General features: G+C 35.7%; 2 protein-coding genes across 2 annotated transcripts in view; one reads left to right on the top strand and one right to left on the bottom strand.

The window, feature by feature from the left end:
* LOC135164200 (uncharacterized) overlaps window positions 1-20,112 on the top strand; it is a 109,793-nt gene that overhangs the window by 49,206 nt on the left and 40,475 nt on the right. The window lies entirely within an intron of this gene.
* LOC135169129 (dexamethasone-induced Ras-related protein 1) lies at window positions 1,731-10,792 on the bottom strand. The gene is made up of 5 exons (XM_064133895.1): window positions 10,500-10,792; window positions 7,640-7,797; window positions 6,825-7,011; window positions 4,724-4,934; window positions 1,731-4,163 (listed from the first exon to the last, which is right to left on the bottom strand). Exons 1-5 carry the CDS (start codon window positions 10,790-10,792, stop codon window positions 3,951-3,953), a joined length of 1,062 nt encoding a protein of 353 aa, XP_063989965.1. The 3' UTR covers window positions 1,731-3,950.

Below are 20,112 nucleotides of genomic sequence, written 5' to 3'. Positions count from 1 at the left end.
ACTTTTTTATATATGACTGGTCTGAATTAGAAATTAATTATGATACTCATCCAAATCTACATAAATACTCTTGATTAAATTGTCAGCAAATTGTTTGTGAGTATTATTTAAAGTTAAAAAAATTTTACGCGATAGTTACACACCCGTCAATGGTTACTCATTTAGAGTAGTTTAAAAAACTCACTAAAAAAATTAAACAGAACTATTTCGGTATTGAAAAAAATATTTCAATAAAATAAGTTGTTTCGCAAAATCAAATCTTAATATTTTATTGATAATATAATTTAGTGTCTACTGAATGCGACTAAAAGCTGTGGATTTTTTGTTAAAATACGCGAAAAATAAATACAATTTTCACGGCAAGCGTGATCAAGTTTGCCAGGAAATTCGTTTTTATATGAAAATTTTTCGTACAAGCAACAATTAATCTCTTAATGATTGTCTCGGTATTTTTTTAAACTAATGCAAGCCAGATCCAATAGAGGAAGATTTTTTAGGCTCTTTTTTCGCCACTTTATGTGTCTGCTCTCTTTATGCAAGGTTAACTTCCATTAGATTTAAACAGCCGATCGTTAAGGAGGAGACATTTATTGATCGTGTGATGGTACTTAATATGCATTCAATACTGCTGAATCGTTAGCATATTAATTATACAAGTCAATAGTGAAGTGGATATTTTTTAAGAGCCACTTTTTATTATCTATATTTCCTTTACACTTCGAGAATGAGTGCTTTACGGAGGAAGCGGCAGAATATTTTCCTAATCAGAATTATATTTTTCCATAATTACGTTGAACTGAAGAGTTATCAGACTGACAAGAAAATAATTTATTCGAGTGTGGAGTTTAATAGAAAAAGTCGATATTGAGGAGACATATTTTTTAGTAACCTGGGAAACTCATTGGCATTTTTTTCCTGAAATATATCCAGTATGTTGATATTTCGAGGTGTTAAATATGAAAAAGGCCGATGAAAGAACTTCTCCTTTCGAATTTGGTGTGAAAATCATAGTCGACTATTTATTCTGTGATTATCTCAAAGACAAATGAATTTCGAAATGTCGAGTCGCTGCATTCAAGCACAAGGGGGTTTACGTTCATTAATGCCGACTAAAACACAAAGACGCCAGTTTCACACACTAACAATACGTCACGCGTTACCTGTGTAATATTTTATCCGTTTATGAATACGAAGTTAATTTGGCGTACACAGTCGAATACTCACCAAGGCAAGCAATACTCACCGTCCCACTTTAACGTGATATCTTTACTTTTGTGTGTGCTTTCCGATGGGACTGCAACTGTCGGTTTATGAAAAAAATATTTTTCCTTTCAATTATCCTAAAGCCACTCATTCGCAAAATAATTGACTCTAAAATAAAAATTGAAAATTTAGTAAATTCCTTCATCCGGTTTCAATTACACCACTTCACTACCGAAAGAGATATTAAATTTTGCCAAAAAACCAATTCATTATCCCCTTTATGTAAATTCATAAGTCATTAAATTTATTGTCTTTAATCCTCCTTATTATCACGTACCAATGAAAAATAAAATACTTCACTTTTTCAACAAATTGAAAAAAAATGAAATTCTCAATAATTACATGAATCAATTTTTCTATCTCATATAGCGCAAGGTATATTCAAAAATACCTTATATCTCCATCGCATCCATTTTGTTCACCCAGCTTATAACATTATTCATAGAATTCGCCATCAATTAATCATCTAAAGTCAAAATGTTGTTTATTTTTCATGAGTTAACTGCAGTTACAATACTGTAGACTCATACAACTACGAAATGTTTCTTTATTATGTACAGATAATATATTATTTATATGTAATTGGTTCATTGTGTGACGCACTTGTTAGTTTATAATATCAAGAAAATTCAACCCGCAGTTGGTATTTTAGTTTTTTCAACTTCCAACAATGTGTTCATCTAAAATAGGTACAGATTTAATTAAGGCGATCTGAACGATATCATTACTATTATATTTGAAAACTGATATATGGGAGAATTCATGAATACCTCGTCCAACATCTGAATGACCGATTTTTTAGTGAATGAACAACAGTAATTTCACGAGCCGGGACAATTAATCGTAACGTTATTTCCGCAGAGGCAAATTAACTCTCGATTTGTTTATATCCGAGGCTTGAATTAGTTTAAAGAATGTTGAGGGTTGAGGATTGATTGATCTTGACAATCATTTGCCCCTGAACATCATGGAATTTTCAAATAAGAACAAAGTAGATTTTTCTCTTTTTTATTTGTAATTCTAGTGAGTTTTGACGGTCAAATCATCCTTGATGTCACGTGAACGTAAAATCCTAACGCGGTATTAAGGATCGAACAATCCTAAAGAATGTTCGAATGTAGATTTCAGCAGAATGATCCGAAAGGATCATTAATGGTCGTTTGGTTCTCTATTTTATTGAAAACTTTTTTGCCGTTAAAAAAATCATCTGCAAAAAAAATTTCCTATAAAATTTTTTTCACTCTCCCAAATTGAAAGCAACGGATCAAAATTTATTCGAACCCTGGAAAAACTTGTTCATGTGGCCACAACTCACGCGATACAACCCCTTGAATCACTATTTTATTCCTCGATAACAATGTGCTGAAAAAACTGCCCGAACAAAAACTTGCGCACATTGTGTTAGAAAACTTCATACGTTGGACGAAGGGTTCAATGTTGCTATTCTCCTGTGTCGGATAAACCATTGAAATATCTGAATATTCGTATTATTGAATACCATATTTCATACGCTCAATGCGTTATTGTTCGCTCATACTTATATACAGTAGAAAGAGAAGTCAATGATCAAATATAGATTTTTTTCCTCGATTAATCTATTTATCACTAATGCTCAATCGGAAGTTGTCAATCGTGTGCGTTTCAACTTTTATTCATGGTGTCGATTGTGTTTGTCATGTGTTTAAATAAAAATAAGAAATTATTTATTCATTGGTCGAGAGATGAAACGATATTGATCGATTCACTCACAATCTATTTGTAATTTCTGTTGAAAATCTCCATATATAATGGAGATAGTGAAATTTTCAATTGTTTATTCATTTCTTAATTATTTTCCCTTTGAATAACAATTCCGCTCGTTTTCAATCCAGATATATTCACAAGGAGAAAAGGGATATGGGGGATAAAGGAAATATCAGAAAAAACGACTATTTATCTTAATTTAATGGAGTCCTTGAAATAAGGGCGTAGCTTTACGAATCAAATGATCTTATCCGATTCCTTTGCCCTATGCACTCTGATCACAAGACCTTTAATTCTGAATGGTTGCCTGACCTTCTATTTGACCTTTTATTTCAAACATCCGTGAAAGTCGTTTAACCCTTACTAATTAAACCTTTCCAGTTGATGGTTAAAACTGAAGGTCCTTAGGCATCACTTCATGCTCATCAAAGATGAAGGAAAAATCCTAGACAATATGAACCAGTCGTTTTTTCTATTTTCGGTGTTATCTTGGTAATACTAGATAATACGATAAATTGTCACAAGAATTTTCTTTTGTTGACAGCAAAAATTTGCAATAAAAAATATTTTACATCACTCCGTGCAGTAAATGCCGAATTACACACATTAGCACGTACGGTATAGATTATCTGACTGGTCTGACTGTAAAGGTCTCTTGCAGTTTGTTTTCCATCCCTCAAACTCGGCAAAAAGTCTTTATCGCACTTGAGTAATGAACTATCATGAAAATTTCCTCTATATCCACTTCTTACCGAGATAATCCAACAAAATCATCGACACAATTCAACTTTTATCACTTAAAAATTTGTTAATTTCTTCAAAAGCTTAAAATAGATATTTTCCAATCGACGATTGTCCCATCACATTCTAAAATAACTCGAGTCGTGCGAGCATCGCTTCTCCACAATTTCAATCATGACAATAATTCAATAATTAATATTATATCACTGAATGGCGCAACTCCTGACTGGCTCCGATGACCTCAGGGTAATTCTTGAGCCAGGTGTAATATTCTCATTTCCAGCGGCAAGGGAACACGTTTTGGTCCTCATAATCATCAAGTCCGTTCTGATGCTAGGACGTCGTACATTGGGAGCTACGACGCCGCAGGCATCACTCAGCCGACGTTTAATACTTAACGTTGCCTTGTGCCGTGGCTTTTCAACACAAGAAAAATGAATAATAAGTTTTTTCCTCTTGTCGCTCATTCGTATTATAATTATTTCAGAGGGTGAGCGAGGCAAAATAAGACGAGAAGGATAATTACCATTTTGTTAAATAAAAGAATTTTTCTGTGCTTTCGGCGATTACTTTAGTCAAAGGGCAGATGGTTTTGAGGGTCAAACGATTTTTGAGGACATGTATGATGGTCAATTGGAGCAGGGCAGTGTCAAGGATCATTTACCTCCAAGATAATCTAACTGTGAACTCAAATGTCTTTGAAAGTCGGTTAACCCTCAAGATCATTTCACCCTTAAGCCAAAATAGCTCAACAAACATTTTGGCGTTTTTTTCGTACTCGAGGGGCAGATGATGAAGGGATATACATTTGAAGATTCTAACCGAATAGCCCTTACGACCATCGATTCTCAACTAAAAACAAAAAGAATTTTCTTCAAATATGTGAAGTCTTTGGTACTCTTGGTGTTCCATTTTGCCTCGGTCTACCCTAATTATCTCAGCTGTTTCAAAGGAAATAGAATATTTTAATGAGTACCTGAGAGGGTGGTAGCATTGTCGGTGAGCCGAATGTTAATGGCACTTTTCTGTGATGATTTGGTGCCATTTCAAGTGGCAATCCAGCCACAACAAAGAGCTGATAAAAAAGTTCATCAACGTGGTAGTTACGTTTTGCTGACACCTCCACAAATACACAACACTCGTCCTGGGTTGCGCAGTACTGTTGGGCCTCTTCAGCAGTAACGACCCTTTAAATTCAGGGAAAATCATTATTTTGGATGTCCAATTGTCACTGCGGTGGGTTTAATTAATGTGAAGCCAGTGGAAAATATTGTTGTTTCCTTGACGCATTGCAGTCAGCCAATTTTGAGTTTTTGCAATCCATGAGATATTGTTGCAGAGAGTTATCGAACTTTTCAGTGCGGATGATAATTTATACATTTTCATTGAATCATTTATTCTAATTAAGGAATATTGCCTCTAGTGGAAACATTGGTTTATTTATTTTTAGAATTGTAAATGCGCGCGAATTTAACTCAAGATGACTTCAGGCGATCTGAAGAATCGACGATTGATTGTAGGTGTGGGTATTCGACAATTTTAACAATCAGATGCTAGCACAATAATCTATTTGAAAATTGCATTGGGTGTTTAACAATCAGCAATTTCACTTTCATTTCCTGTTCAACTAAATTCCACGAATAATATTTCATCATCATCTCCTGGGGAATCAGTTAGTTATCGATTTTTTCAACACACGATTCTTATTATGCCAAACACATGGAAATATTAAAATCACCTCTTGCACTCTAAATGTCTTGAATATACGCACCAAGGTGCATCATGCAATACTTGGTCGTTTCCCTGCTGTTTTATGAACTCTTCACTTTTTATATCCTTGTTAATCTATTCATGAAGTGTACTGAATAAGACTATTAAATAAATAAAAACCATGAAACTGACAACTCAATTGCATAACCGAGCAATTGAAATAAAAATTCCAAGAATTCTAATCGACTCTCAATAAATTTTCATAGAGCATCCACTGCATTTTCGAGGGAATTTTCCTATTGATTTTTACCCGTACGTGATCCGCATTTTACAAAACACACGGAACAACTAAAATTACCTCTGGCACTCTAATGGATGTCCAATATACGTGCCAGGGTACATCACAACATTCCTGGGACATTTTCCTTCAATTTTAAGAATTATTTCGTTGATATATTTTTTCTTACAGTTAAAAAATCACTCCACACGTGTGGAGTGAGAAGAAGACAGTATTGAACAGAAATATTGGTCAAATAACAGCCATGAACTTGCACAAATCCCTTACCCTACTGACATATTGAAAGAAAATACCGGTCATCTGTGAAATCCCAAGTATTCAAATAGACCCTCAATAAATTACCATAGAACTCCAACTGTGTTTTCTAGCAAATGAGTTATCTATCGATTTTTTTTCACACGTGATTCTCATTTCATCAAACATACGCAACAATTAAAATCACCTCTCTCACTCCGTACACCCTGAATGTACGTGCCAGGCCCAGCAGAAAATTCATGAATAATAAATCCATATTTATGAGAATTTTACATGAAATCTGAAGGACTTTACATGCATTTTACGAAGCCAATTGTGTACATAAAAAAAAAGGAACTGTGGGGCTTTCGTTATCCTCATTATGCATGTGACAGATCAGAGGATTTCCGGCATTCAGACCCACAACTTCCCCCTCCCCAAACATCCGGTATAAAAATTCAAGCAATCGAATTCACCTTTTTCCGGGATCATTATATCCAATCCATTTATCAATGCTCACCTCACATATTCGATCAATAATAAAATAACGCGTTAACTGTGGGCAATTGATGATATTCTTCATATTCACGGGCGAATTGAATATAAATATGGAAACGATCAGGGTCAATTTTAATCCTAAAAGTGTATTCAATAATCCGGAAGTTGAGAGAGCGTTTGAAAATAATGGAATATCAACAGTTTCTCGTTAATTCCCATCAGAGTTTGAAAACGATTTTTCTCGGTTGGGTATCTTTTTTCATTTGGTTGGAGCTTGAAATTGAATTTTCCACTGGCTTTGTAGTTCCATCGGGGATTAATAAATTGTTCAACGTACTTTATATCACGGTCGCATTTATTACCTACGATGACCATCGGTACCTTAAGGCTGTGGTGGCTTTTGCTTCTGCTCTTTCCGCTTTGTATGGCGCTTATTTTAGTCTCCAATATTGCCTCACGTAGTCTAATTGCCTCCTCGAAGGACTCCCGACTGTCCATGCTGAATACCACGACGAATAAATCACCTGGAAATTGTGTTACTCCTCGTATATATTCGGAAAAAAACTTTCCCTGCTCTATTTGCCATGAAAAATTAAGGCATTTTCCATTGGTAATGATGTTATAACTGAGAGTGAGATGAATTCCCTTAATAATGAGGGTTTTCATCCAAAATAAAATATCATTGAAAAATTCTATTGAATTTGTATTCAACTATGGGCTCTCTTTTCTGTCATAACAGGTCTCAGCAATAATTCACAGTGATTCTCTTAACAAACAATTTATTGGGGAAGTCGTTCATAAATCGACATATTTTTTTCAGCAAAAATCTCTAGTTTCCATTAAATGAAAAATATTAATCGCAGAATACCCTCTTTTTCATCCATTTCTTCCACTCTCTGCGTATACCAAATATTGTTCTCATTTTCTGTTCCACATTTGTTTTCAATCTCACATGAATACAAGAGCCCTAGTGCTCTCGCGATAAAGGTCGAACGCTAGCAAAAGAAAAAAGTGTGTAATATGAAACTTCAAACTCCCTGAGGGTATCCAACGATATTTCTATTTCAATCTTACCACTGTATCGATGAAAAATCGATGAACTATTTTTCTTTCCTTTATTTTTTGCTGTAATTACTTGTCTTTGTAACTCACCAGTCAGGAAAGAGAGCCGTCGCATGGCAGGAAATGGATGATTACCACTCGTGTCCAAGAGATCCAACTGGTGAACTTCACCACGAATTCTGTACAGTTTACGGTGGAAATCTTCGATTGTTGGGGTGTAACTTTCCTCAAATTTGTTTGAGAGAAATCTGAAAGTGGAAACTTTTAACTCACTACGGAAACAATTAACTAATTGTTTAATTAATCAGTGATAATTATTTTCAAGATTGTCCCATGCCCTGATGAAGCTAATTTTTGTATGATTGGTGTTAGAAAAGTTGAAAATATTTTGAAAATATGTGGAGAACCGTAGGGCCGGAGAAAAATATTAAAATTTTCCTAGTCATGAAGATATTTTCAAAATGTAACGCTGAAAAACCCTGGTAAGCACGACTATTCAAGTAAAAGTAACGTCGAGTGTTCAACAACTTGAAATTTCACTTTAATTTCGTGTTCAACTCCTCGTTTTATGGAAATTTGCATATTCGTTGAGTTTTCACGAACTTCTGCTTCTTGAGTCCTCTCTATAAATTAAACACGCTGAAAAATAATTCTACCTCGTGCACAGCTTGCATTAGCAGCACTTGGAAGCAGAGCGTAATCATGAAGAAAATTTATAATGTTTCGTAGATGAGAAATTGCCATTGAGATAAAGGTAAGAACGTTCCTTGTATCGAATACCCAGATCCAAACGATTTCATGAAATTTTGAGTGAATAGAAGCCTTCATAGGCATCATCCATTAAGAGTTATTGGAACTCAATCCACTGACCGACTTTCGAGATATCATTCATATTCGTTTCTCTGAAAATCCATTTTTCAATAACTCCTCAAAAAATTACAATAGAACTAACGTCGTTTATGGCTGTAAATAATTATGCCACTGACTGCCTTTCAGCGATTGAATATTTGCAGACTTGCGGGATAGCTTCCTGAGTTATCCTAGAAAATAGGTTTCTCCATGAGCAAAAAATTAAATGGTCGATAACTCAAAACTCGAGGGAGCAAAATGCGAAGGACTTTAGACTTTTCTCAAGACATTTATTTGGTTTCAACATGAGGTAAAGTTCGCTTCATTCACTCTATCGTCGTTGAGAACATTGAAGCTTTGAAAACGATCGTTTTACCCCATTCTCTGTGGGTGCATCATAATAAAATATCAATTTCATCTCCTTTGGTATATTTTTACGGTAGATATTGAACTACCTTGAAATTCAAGTCGAGTAGGTGTCCTGAAAAATTTTTAAAAAAATGAGACGTAATTGATGTCAAAAAATATTCAACAGTCCATTTATTGTCAGAGCAATTTTTCCCGTTCAATGCAATTGATAATTTCCTCCACTGCATGGATGATGATAACCATATCATTTCCGACCACCCATCCATTTTTATTTCTCCCAAAAAAGGGAACTGAATCAATGAACCGACCAATTCAGGAACACTGAAAAGCCAGTCTAGGTTATTGTTGGATAGGGTCATATCATCGATACGGTACAGTGCACATCGCTTAAAGCGAGCGCGTCAGTCTCTCCCGGAAAAAAAAAAGAATAAAAGTGTCTTCCCTCTTTTTGGAGGCGCTCTTTCACATCAGATATTAAGCCACTTGTTTTCTACGTGCTTGGCGATAAAAATATTGGAATGGAAGGGAGATGGTGGAGGAGCTCTTCTGGAAGACTCGAAGGGAGAAGTGTTTTTCACTGGGGGTTGTATATGTATAGGTAACAAAGAAATGGAGAGAAAGAGCGTGCTGAGTAACACGAGGGGTTTTAGGTCGTTCAAGTCGTCCCAGATATACTCGGCTACATCTGGACTTAATACGGCGAACTGTAAATGGTGTAATCCAAAATGCTTGGGTTTATCTGTTTCTGAAGGTGTTTTAGGTGTCACCCCAGTCAGTGACAAATGTTCCATTTTAGTTCGGTGACTCTGTTCCAGAGATAGTTGAGAAAGTTCTTTTGTCGGAAAAGTTAGCGGTTTTAGTTGAGCAGATCAAAGTGGTCGAGGAGTTTTAGCTATTGTTTAATGATTGGAGGAACTTTTAGTGTTAACTTTTTTATTCAAGAAAAACTCATGAAACTGAACGAGAAACTTCAGTGGTTTAGTATTCAAAACTATCTATTATGCGAATCGTACAATTATTTTTCAAATAATTGTTGAAAAATCGATTCTCGAGGAAAAATAAAGAATTTGGAAAACTGTCCGATAGATTGAGTTCCAATAGAGGTTGATATATAGCGCCTGTCAAGCTGCTCCATTTTCTCAAAAAATCATGGAAATCTCAGTATTCAGAATATGTATTGGAGAATGTTCTTGCTTTTATCTGAATGAAAACTGCTCAACAGTAAATCGTTTTTCAGGAATTTCTCCATGATCGCACTCTGCATTTGAATTTGATTGATTCCGGTTGGTTGCAGCGTAGAAATATTTCGAAAATTTCAAATTTAAGGACAGGCAAGAAGAAGATCAAGACCTTAAGAATTCAATGAACAAGAAAATTTCAATGAGCTGTGAACACGAAATTAAATGGAAATTTCAAGTTGTTGAACGTAAGCGATCGACGTAATTTTCACTTGAATAGCCTCGCCTGATTGTCAGAGTTGATTCAAGTTGAATTCAATAGAATTCCATGTTTTCATCGGGGAGAAATTTGCAAATACCGATCCCCAAGCGAAGTCCTCAGGCATGGAGATCAGTTTGAGTCGGTGGAAACTATTTTGTCTCCCATTGAGAATTAAAAAACTGAACAACTCAATCTCGCCGCTGCTACTGTTTTTATCCAATTAAAATGAACGATTCCCTGGAGGGACTTGATCTATTCACAAGAAATTCTAATCAAAAGTTTGACGACTCACCGTGCTACAATGGCAGTTTTGCCAACTCGTGCACTGCCAAGTACAATGAGACGATAGCAGTTTCTGGGCAGTGGTTTGCACGAGTCTTCCTGTGATGATGTCGATGCTGGGCTCGGGCTAACGGGCACCGGAAGTATCCCATCTTCACTTCCCGATGGGCCCTCGAGGTCTCTTGCACCTCGTCTACGTAACGGCTGCTGAGGCTCACCCTCCTCAACGGCATTACCACGTCCACAAAGTCGCTCCACGCAACACAGCAGTCGGCCACACGCCTCCAGCTGTTGAATATTCATTTACCTTCGTAAACGGATTTTCCACATTTTTTTTTAACGGGTTATTCTTCTCTCGTTAAAATTAACGAGGACATTTTTACACTCCCATTGTCTCGTCGGCTCGATCGGAGGGGGGGAACGGTTAATTGTCTTGGAATTGATGTCAAAATGTATTTCGGAGTTGGGGGATTAGTGGCGTGAAAATTGCCATCGTATCAGGGGCTTTAGCTGTTTACTGGGCTTGTTGCTGGCGTTAGCGATTAGGTGTCAGGCTATTTTAGGGGAAACTTTGGAGGGTATCAGCAACTCGATTTATGAGGAATTTTGATGAGATTTTTTGATAAAAAAAAAATTAAAATCCAACAATAGGATGAAGTTGACCTCTTTTATCAATTGGTAGCTCGTTAAAATCGTATTTAGTCTGGAGATATTGAAAATGAAAAATGTTCCATTTTAGTTGGATTGATCCTTCTCAATTTTTCGACAATGGACTTTGTTTTCATAATGAGATTTTGAAAAGGAGCAAGCTAGAAAGTTGATACTGAAGAGTACATTTAACTCAGGGCTGTATTCGGAAATTGAGAAAGTGAATTCGAAGTTAGAGTCAAGTTTCATCCAAAGTGAACGAAAGTTGCAAGTGGAAATTGTACCACTTGATCGATTCATCCTCGAGTGGTTTGTGGGAAGGGTCGAATGTGCTCCACATTTCCACTCTGACATAAAATTTCGCTGCTGCGAGCACTTGCGAAGATGTTTTTGGCGTCATCTCCTTCAATTGTCAATTTCGATTGTCAATTTTGTGATAGAATAGGGCCAGTCGATTAATCGGAAATAGAATTATCACTATCGAAGAAATGTCTTCACAGAAATATGTTCAATATGATATCGACTTTTCTTCCTAAATCACAAAATTACAAAAGTCACTGAATTTAGTTGAAATTGAATTTTTGTAAGAAATAATAATTAACGAATAACTCTTACATTCTAATTGCATATTAACACGTAATGCTGTGAACTAATGCAATTTTACGAGTTGCGGATAAATTATGTTTTTAATTAGAGGGTGAGAGATGAGAAAAAACTAGCAAATGGAGATTCAGAGCACACCTATGCTTCTACAGCTATTAAATTCCATGAAGCTAGTCCCAGCAGTGTTCATTTATAAGCCGAGTCCCCTGATAGAACTGCTTTTACCTGATGAACATGGCGTTAGAGTTGGCAGAATTTTTAACACGTCATTGGATTAGATTTGAAATGCATAGAATCGTTTTTATACCCTTGTTAGCGACATCAAAACATCGTTAGCAGTTCGATATAAACTCACTATAGATTGAACAAGTTTTAATCACCGCATTTGTCAATTAAACTTTGTACGAAAAGTTGTAGAAAATTAGAAAATTATTTTTCTATTTATCATTCATAAGAAGTAGATAAAAAAAATTGTGTCTGGAGAGTCTATTTAATAAAAAAACTCTATTGATTTATACTTTTAAAATTTTAAGACATAAATTTTTTTACCGAATATTGGGTTTTTAATGGAATATCGCTTAATACAATTCCCGATGGACTTAAATAAATTTGTTGAAATGTCGCATTATAAATTGGATGTAGAAACCATGAAATCATTCTCATTTCCTCCCTTCTCTCAACTCTCAATAGAAAATCTATAACTGTTTGTGATTAATGATCAACGAGAGTTCAATAATGGGATCATTGAGAACGATATTTCACTTTTAATGGCCACTTAATAATCTGCGATATGAAACAATCAATTTTTACTACCAGCAATCATTTGCCCGAAGGTGTAAAGTAACACATGAGTGTAACGCCAATATGAGGGGTATAAATGACCCCAAATGATTCAACGAGGGTTTAATATTAAGATGCTCAATATTAAATCATAAATCCAATCCTCAATTTCCGATTAAACTTCTATCTATAAAATTCTAATAGAATTTCTAATGACATTTCATCATAATTTACTTTAGAAATTAGATGTATTTTTACAACTTTGCATAAAGAATCACTTATTTAATATAAATCCACTTCTACTGACTTTTTCAACCCTCGAATCCAATAATTCACATGATTTCAGTAGAAATGCAATAAAATTCCTCTGAGAAAAGGCTTGTTTATTCTATCACCGATTTTAGCCTCGTAATAAAATTCCACCCGAAACAAACAATCACCAAATAATGAATGAATGTCGTCATTGCAACAAATTTACCACGAGGGATTACCAGAAAATATGAGAGCACAGGCTATAACATGAAACATCAGGAGGGGAGAATCACTGTGGCCCCCATTGACATGAATGGGCTCCAATGAAAGACCTGATGAAACATAAAGAAACCAATCTCAATATATTGTCCCAGTATTTCGTATAAATTTTATCATCCACCTGCTGACACAATATCTCACATCTCCAATTTCAATGTTTTAGTATCATGAAGGTTTTAGTTTTAAATGAACATATAAAATTCCAATAGTGACGATCCTTGAGACGCAGACTATGGGAAATTTGATGAAGATGAGGATGAACTATTCATCGAAATGTTGGCTATTGGCGACAGCTATCGCAATTGATTGCGTGAAATAGTATATTTTTATAGAGTTTGAGCATGAAAGGGGTCTAGATTATTCAGTTTATTTGGTATTTCCAGTTCGTAAATTCGATTTACTTCTTCACTCTATTTCTGAATATAAAGTAGATTGAATATATCGATAAATTTAGGAGCTCTTGGGAGTGAAAAAGAAAAATTAGCGAAATGCGCAGGAATTTTTATAAAAAAATCACAGAATATGTTGCTTACTTAGAATATGTCACAGCCCACATTTCTATGAAAGAACTAATTGAATTGACAATTTGCTTGAACAAAAGCCGATGTGCAGTAGCTGAAGCTTATATTACTTTTTCACACTGTCAGTTCTCGTGATCTACGTATCAATCATCAGTCGATGGGTCGGCATGTGTATCCCTAGTGTTACACCACTCTGTAATCTATTTGTTGGCCTACTATTGCAAAATTCTAGAGTTTTGTTTGAGTATAGAAAAGCGCTAGAGGTACTCGGTAAAAGCCGTCTGTTCTGTGACCAATAAAACAAAAAGACAAGGCATTCTCTTTTCAACTCAGCTAGTCCGAAATGCCGCTTCGTTTCCCAACGATCGGAGCACTATGCCTGGCCATGTTGATTAATGTTTCTATTTCGCCAGGTCAGCAACGTAATTTCATCACTGTAATCCGCCTAATGTGGGCTACCGCAACTGGTCTAGGTCCTTAATGAGGGATAATTCAGAGTAAATTGAGGTGATGGATTAGGATCGATACACTCCGATAATATAACATTCCAAGAAATTTGCGATAAGTTTTTCACAGACACTGAATTGGAAGAATTCCATTCCAATTCCAGATCGAATTCGGTGTTATCCACCGAATCGGACCAATATGTTTATTAAATTGCCCACAACATTTTGTCTAATAATTGGAAAATCAGTCCTCAACAGATTCTTCTCCAGTTCCACATAATCTCACGAAAAATACCGTTTCAATTTATGACATATGCCCCAGAAAGTCAAACACATATGTTTCCCCGAATCCCTCAATTTGTCAAATAACTCCGAAATGAAACAGGAAAACTCGTATCAATCAGTGGCGGAAGCAGGAAACTTATTTTCTAACAAATGAATTCATTCCATTCATCGCCAAAACGCGCCGGGGAATATTTCATAGAAAACTTAAAATTTTTAAACTTTCAAGTTTCATATAAAACTCTGTTGGAGTTCTATTAGATTTGCATTGACAATTTTATCAGTTTATCAAAGAATTTATTGGGGTAATTACTTGGTATGTGTAGTATTATCTCAGTGCACACAACGCTTTTAGTCAATACCTAGTGGTAAATTCTAGTCATGCAAGACGTAATTCCAGTAAAAGGAGTGCATCACTCCTTCCGAGCAATATCTCGGGTGCAACAAGTTCGGGCAACAGCTGTTTCGGCGGACAAACTGCATATCTACAGGTATAGATACAATACGTACCCAGTGGTACTGTTTTAAACCGCAACAGGATCAATTTGGCCGACATCCAAGTTACCGTGATGCACTATTGTCGGACAATCTCATTGAAATAATTCAATATGAATTTGGTGGACATACTGTCAGCGATGGTGATCAGTCATTTATGGGTGCAGGACGATGTGGCTTGATTCAGTGCTCTGGAATTGATTAATTCTAATCGTGTGTTCTGATTTTTTTATTCGATAAAATATCCTCCATGTAGGGATCTTCAGGAGAGATTGATTAATTATGGAACGCTTGATTTAGTGGGAATTCGGAAATTAATCGGGAGATATGGCACCGGTTCGAATGAGCATTTCCGAATGGATTCAATTGTTTGAGGTGTGGGTAGAGATTTCAGTATTGATCGTCGAAATTATTACCAGAAAATTTCCAGCTCTGCCATGAGGTTTTTCCATTTTTCTAATCTCAAGTTTCAAAGCTGAATAAATTATTTTTTAGTCCCAAACGCTTTGAAGTTGCTAATGATCTCACAAAGACGGTCAGGTAACGCGTTAGTGCTTGAGTATCCGTATAAAAAAATGTAATAGAAAAAATGGCCTTGAGAATGTGCAATTTTCAAGTAATTATTAAGCCATCTAGAAATTTTTTTTCCATAATTTGCCACTGAGCTATCCATATGTTATGAGAAATTGTGAATAACAGATTTAGAACGAGCGGAGCTTAATGCAATTACTCGATTATAATTTAACTTTATGTACAGCAGAATAATTGCATTGATCGATTGGGCGCAAATCGTGTTTTCGGATTTTTATTCACGCAATATTCTTAATATGGGGATTTTCAGGGAAAATTTAATCGGAGATTTAATCGGAGAATGGATTTATCACCTGGTCAAATGAATATTTCCGGATAGATGAGATTGTTCGAGACGTAGAAGCACTATTATTACCATGAAATGGTGACACTAAAATTTTTTAGGAATAGATTTTCAGTATAGGAGGCAAGGAAATTACTAGAAGAGAATCAATTTCAGTCAGGGATTTATTTTTGGAATAGTCAGCCAGTTCATATGCATAGAAATGCAGGAGAAGAAATTTAATGTGGCTTCGCATTGTTCAATCCTAATCGTGGGTTCACGTTCTTTTTTTGACGGAATAGCCTTGGTTCTGAAATCCGCCGGGAAGGGGAGGATTCATTATTTATGGAATTCTTGATATGATGGGGACGCGAGCATTAATTGAGGGGTCGATATATTTATCACTTCAGCGAGTAGGTATTTCTGGATAAATTCGATTTTTGGAAGTGTAGGCGGAGCTTCATAAACAAACTGTTGACAAATTATATCAAGTGATAGTTTTACTGAACTTTTTCAAGGTATTTCGCCTTTGAAATGTCACACTTTGATGGAAAAATCGATGAAAATGGGGCGTTACAGTTCTACCGTACCAAAAAAAGTGATAAAAATCAGAAAAATTCAGGGTAATATATTCTTGACTCTCAAATTCGTGGAGCAATTTCGGATACCGAGTACTAATGATTCATATTTTGATTGAAAAATGGAGTAAATGTGAACTCTGTTCTACTACTCCATAATTCAAAATTTCTTGATTTTTTTCTGAAATTTGAAATTATTGTAATTCTTTCAAGAGACGGTGCATCAAATTTTGGAAAAATTGTGTTTTCGTCGGATTTCGTAATTCTCAACCGTATTTTCACGCAAATAGAAAATGATAAATGTATTGAAACACTTTTAAATATTTAGTTTTACAGGGCACAACTTCATTGGCTATTAATATGTTTCCAGTTTATCATTCAATCTATTTGCTCCAGACATATTTAATTCAGCTCGGATTTTATTTCAGATTTAATTCAATTCTCAAACCTAAATGATTTATATGCGGCCGTTTTCCGGGGAAAAATACTCCGGAGATCTACCCCTAAATCTACTCCCTCTAGAACTTTGTCCATTTCTCAAAACTAATTCCCAAAATCTTCTCTAATGACATGACATGACATGAAAACTTGTAAACAATCTGAGAAGACATTTCGCTTCAAAAATTTCATAATCAGACAAAGTTTTTTGGTTTTACGGAAAACCTGTTACAACGGACAAATATTTTTGAATCGTCCCATACAAAGGATTATCGAACGAAACCTTTCTGCACCAAATTATTAAACAATGATCCTCAAAATATTTCTTGGAGAAAAAAAAACACTGAATATATTTTTCAAAAATATTTTCTTATCATAAAAAATTAGACCTGGATTTTTTTCGGTGAAAAATCCATAAAAGTTGCCCGCAAACCTGCACTACCTCGAGAGCTTTCCATTTCTCAAAGCTAATCCTCCAAAGTCTCCTTCAATGGTACATAAAAACTAATGAAAAACGCCGGACGGCATTTGAAAATTTCACAATGTGTAAAGTTTCTTGAATTTTATGGAGTTTTTTCCATTTAAAATCCTTATAGTCTATAAGTGTTAAGCAAAAACCTCACGAAATTTCCCCTTCAACCCATTCCCCCTATCATTTTTTCCACTGTCCAAAATTCATTGCAAAACTTCTCGAATGATTCATAAGAACTAATGAATCTTTTTCACGAGCCAGAATTCTAAATCACCTGGCAAAATGGTTCACGAAAAATTCTACCCCTATACATTCGGAAATTATTTCCAAAATATTTCCTAACGGAAGGTCCTGTCAACAACTTGAAAAAATATATTTTCCTTAATAAGCTTTCTACCTTGAAAAATTATACTCGGAAATTTTTCAATAAAAAATTCATCAATATTTTTCACGAACCGCCACCCCCTGAAGAGTTTTCCATTTCTCAAAACTAATCCTGAAAATCTTCTCCAATGATCTACAACATCTCAGATCTGCGTTGGAACTTTCATTCCCCCAGAAGAAACCTCGGAGTGTGTCCCTGACCCCCACTCCCTCGACACCTCAAAAAAAAAAATCATCCCCACAAAGCGTATCCCCTAATCTCCTCCACCTCAGAATAAAATATAATAAAACCCTCGTGACCCAATCGAGATCAGTATTTCTCATTCATCCACAACTGACACATTTTACCTATAAATACTCCGGCAATATCACCCCATGAAAGCCTATAAATACCCCGCGTCTACACAAACCATCATCCAAGGAATTTATAATCCATCACAAACCATGAGTATGCTCATCAGTTACCTCAGGAATGTTGGCAAAGCGCTGCAGGACGAAAGCTTGTGGCTCGAGGGTTGAGACATGCACTGCGCCGATGGTAAGGACCCGAAGAGGCCCTTTGGGTAACGCAAAAGTTGATCCTCCAGAAGACGTTCACCCTCAAAACAACGTTCCTTCCACGACCGAAGATCACCAATTTCTCAATCAACCAAATTCTCCCAACTTTGTCTTTTAAAATCTTGAGATAAAACTTATAAAACTAAACCCGAAAATCAAACACTTCCAGAAGAAACCCCTCCATCCATCGAAAATTGTTGGCAATGGTAAATTATTCTTCTAAATAAATGGAAAATTGAACCCTGATAACGATCTCGTGCCGTCGGAGCAACAGTTCCCCGATTAAATCACTTGCAAGCTCTCAGGTATTTCGCAGAGATGTCCAGCTTCAGCAAGAGTGTCGAGTTTTTGGTTTTCGCTCAAAAAAAAAAAAATCAACGATAATGAAATAATCTAGGGAATGATCAGCTATATTCACTAGCTATTCTAAACCACTATAACACGAAACAGTTTCGTCTGCACAGCTCGACGTACTCCAGTGCCTCTACTACTTCCACTAAAATCGAGAGGAGTGAAAGCACAGAGCCACTCACACTCCCTCAGTTACGGTTTGATACGATAGTCCTGCGCATTAAAAACCTCGGGGATGCCTTCACCGCACCACTGGGGTATGGAGTTGAAGGGAGGGGGGCTACAACAGCTTGACTCTGATAGCCTGAGCAACCCTCGTCACCTCCCATCCACGATTTTACATCATTCTGCACTGGTGGGTTGGATGGTTACCCCTGTTGGGTTGTGAGCTTTACGTTGGCTAAGATTCGTTCACCGTCTTTTTTCGATTTTTAGGGGTCAATAGCGTTTCTCGTGGATAACTGGGGAGACTTTTTCAGGAGAGAAGGGAAGGACTTTGAATAGGACTGAAAGAAACAGTTCGATTGAATTTCCATTCAATAGAAACAAATAAAATTTATTGCACAGCAAGATTTTTTAAGGAAATGTCTCAGCTCTAACTGGGAATTCCTGCAGAATATGTCTGAATATAAAATGTGTAGAAAGATGATTTTTTTTTACACCTCAGTTTTTCCAAGTCATAACGGTCACCACAACAGTTTACACGAATTGATCATAAAAGAAAAAAACAAGCCACAAAAACCGTTTATAGCTGGGAGAAGTTGAGGAGTAAAGGAGGATGAGTAATTCAACAGAATGAGTAATTCAAATTTGCGCAAGTCTTCAACAGAGAGTAAAAACCCATAGAAGTTTCAATCCTTATGTTTACTGAACTAGAGTCGCTGGATAAAAAATCGCGAAATGAGATTTTTTGTATAACTTATTATACTGTGGTATAGGGAAAAAAATTCCTCAACTCATATATTGTAGTACTCACTTTTTCTACCGACTAGTTTCTATCGGATATTTTCTATTGAAAGAACATATCGTAAATTTTTGTGTCGAATTCGATCGACTTTTCTACTATTTGAAAATAATATCGTGGAGAAATGCAATGGCGTGGGATGTAATTAAGCACATTCTAATCCAATATTTATAAAACATTGAATATTTCTCATAGGACTTTGAGATATCCACGAAAAATACGGTATACTACCAGGAACGAAAAACTGTTTGACTAGCTGCGAACCATTTCCCTTGAATTTCAATTCTTGAAATCTTCTATTTCATGATAATGAGAGCTTGATTGGGGTTCGAGATGTCTATCATCGTTTATTGAGCTTTCATGGCTACCTTCTGTTACGAAGTAGTGAATCGTAAAAACGCAAGTAGAAATTTTATGGTGATTGTAATGGTGATTATCTTGGAAATGAGTTTGGAGAATATGTCAGGGAAGATTTTTTGCAATTGGCGGAATTCTGAATAGAAAAGGTCATCAGATATTGTTTCCTAAGTACACATCAGTCCTCGATGTTACTATGTTAAACGAAATGGGGGATTATTTGTTTTACCAATTTATCGTAGAACTGTTTTGAATGACCCTGGGGGAAATATTAAAGAGACTTCATGTTTTTCTGTAGAGTCATTCGTTTCTAAGGCACATCAATAAAAGAGTCGCAAATGTCAATGATTTTCCACTTTCTT

The sequence above is a fragment of the Diachasmimorpha longicaudata genome, chromosome 1 (genome assembly GCF_034640455.1).
Source record: "Diachasmimorpha longicaudata isolate KC_UGA_2023 chromosome 1, iyDiaLong2, whole genome shotgun sequence".
Lineage (NCBI taxonomy): Eukaryota > Metazoa > Arthropoda > Insecta > Hymenoptera > Braconidae > Diachasmimorpha > Diachasmimorpha longicaudata.
The sequence above is the reverse complement of the archived record's forward strand: the minus strand, read 5'-3'. Positions and strand labels throughout refer to the sequence as shown.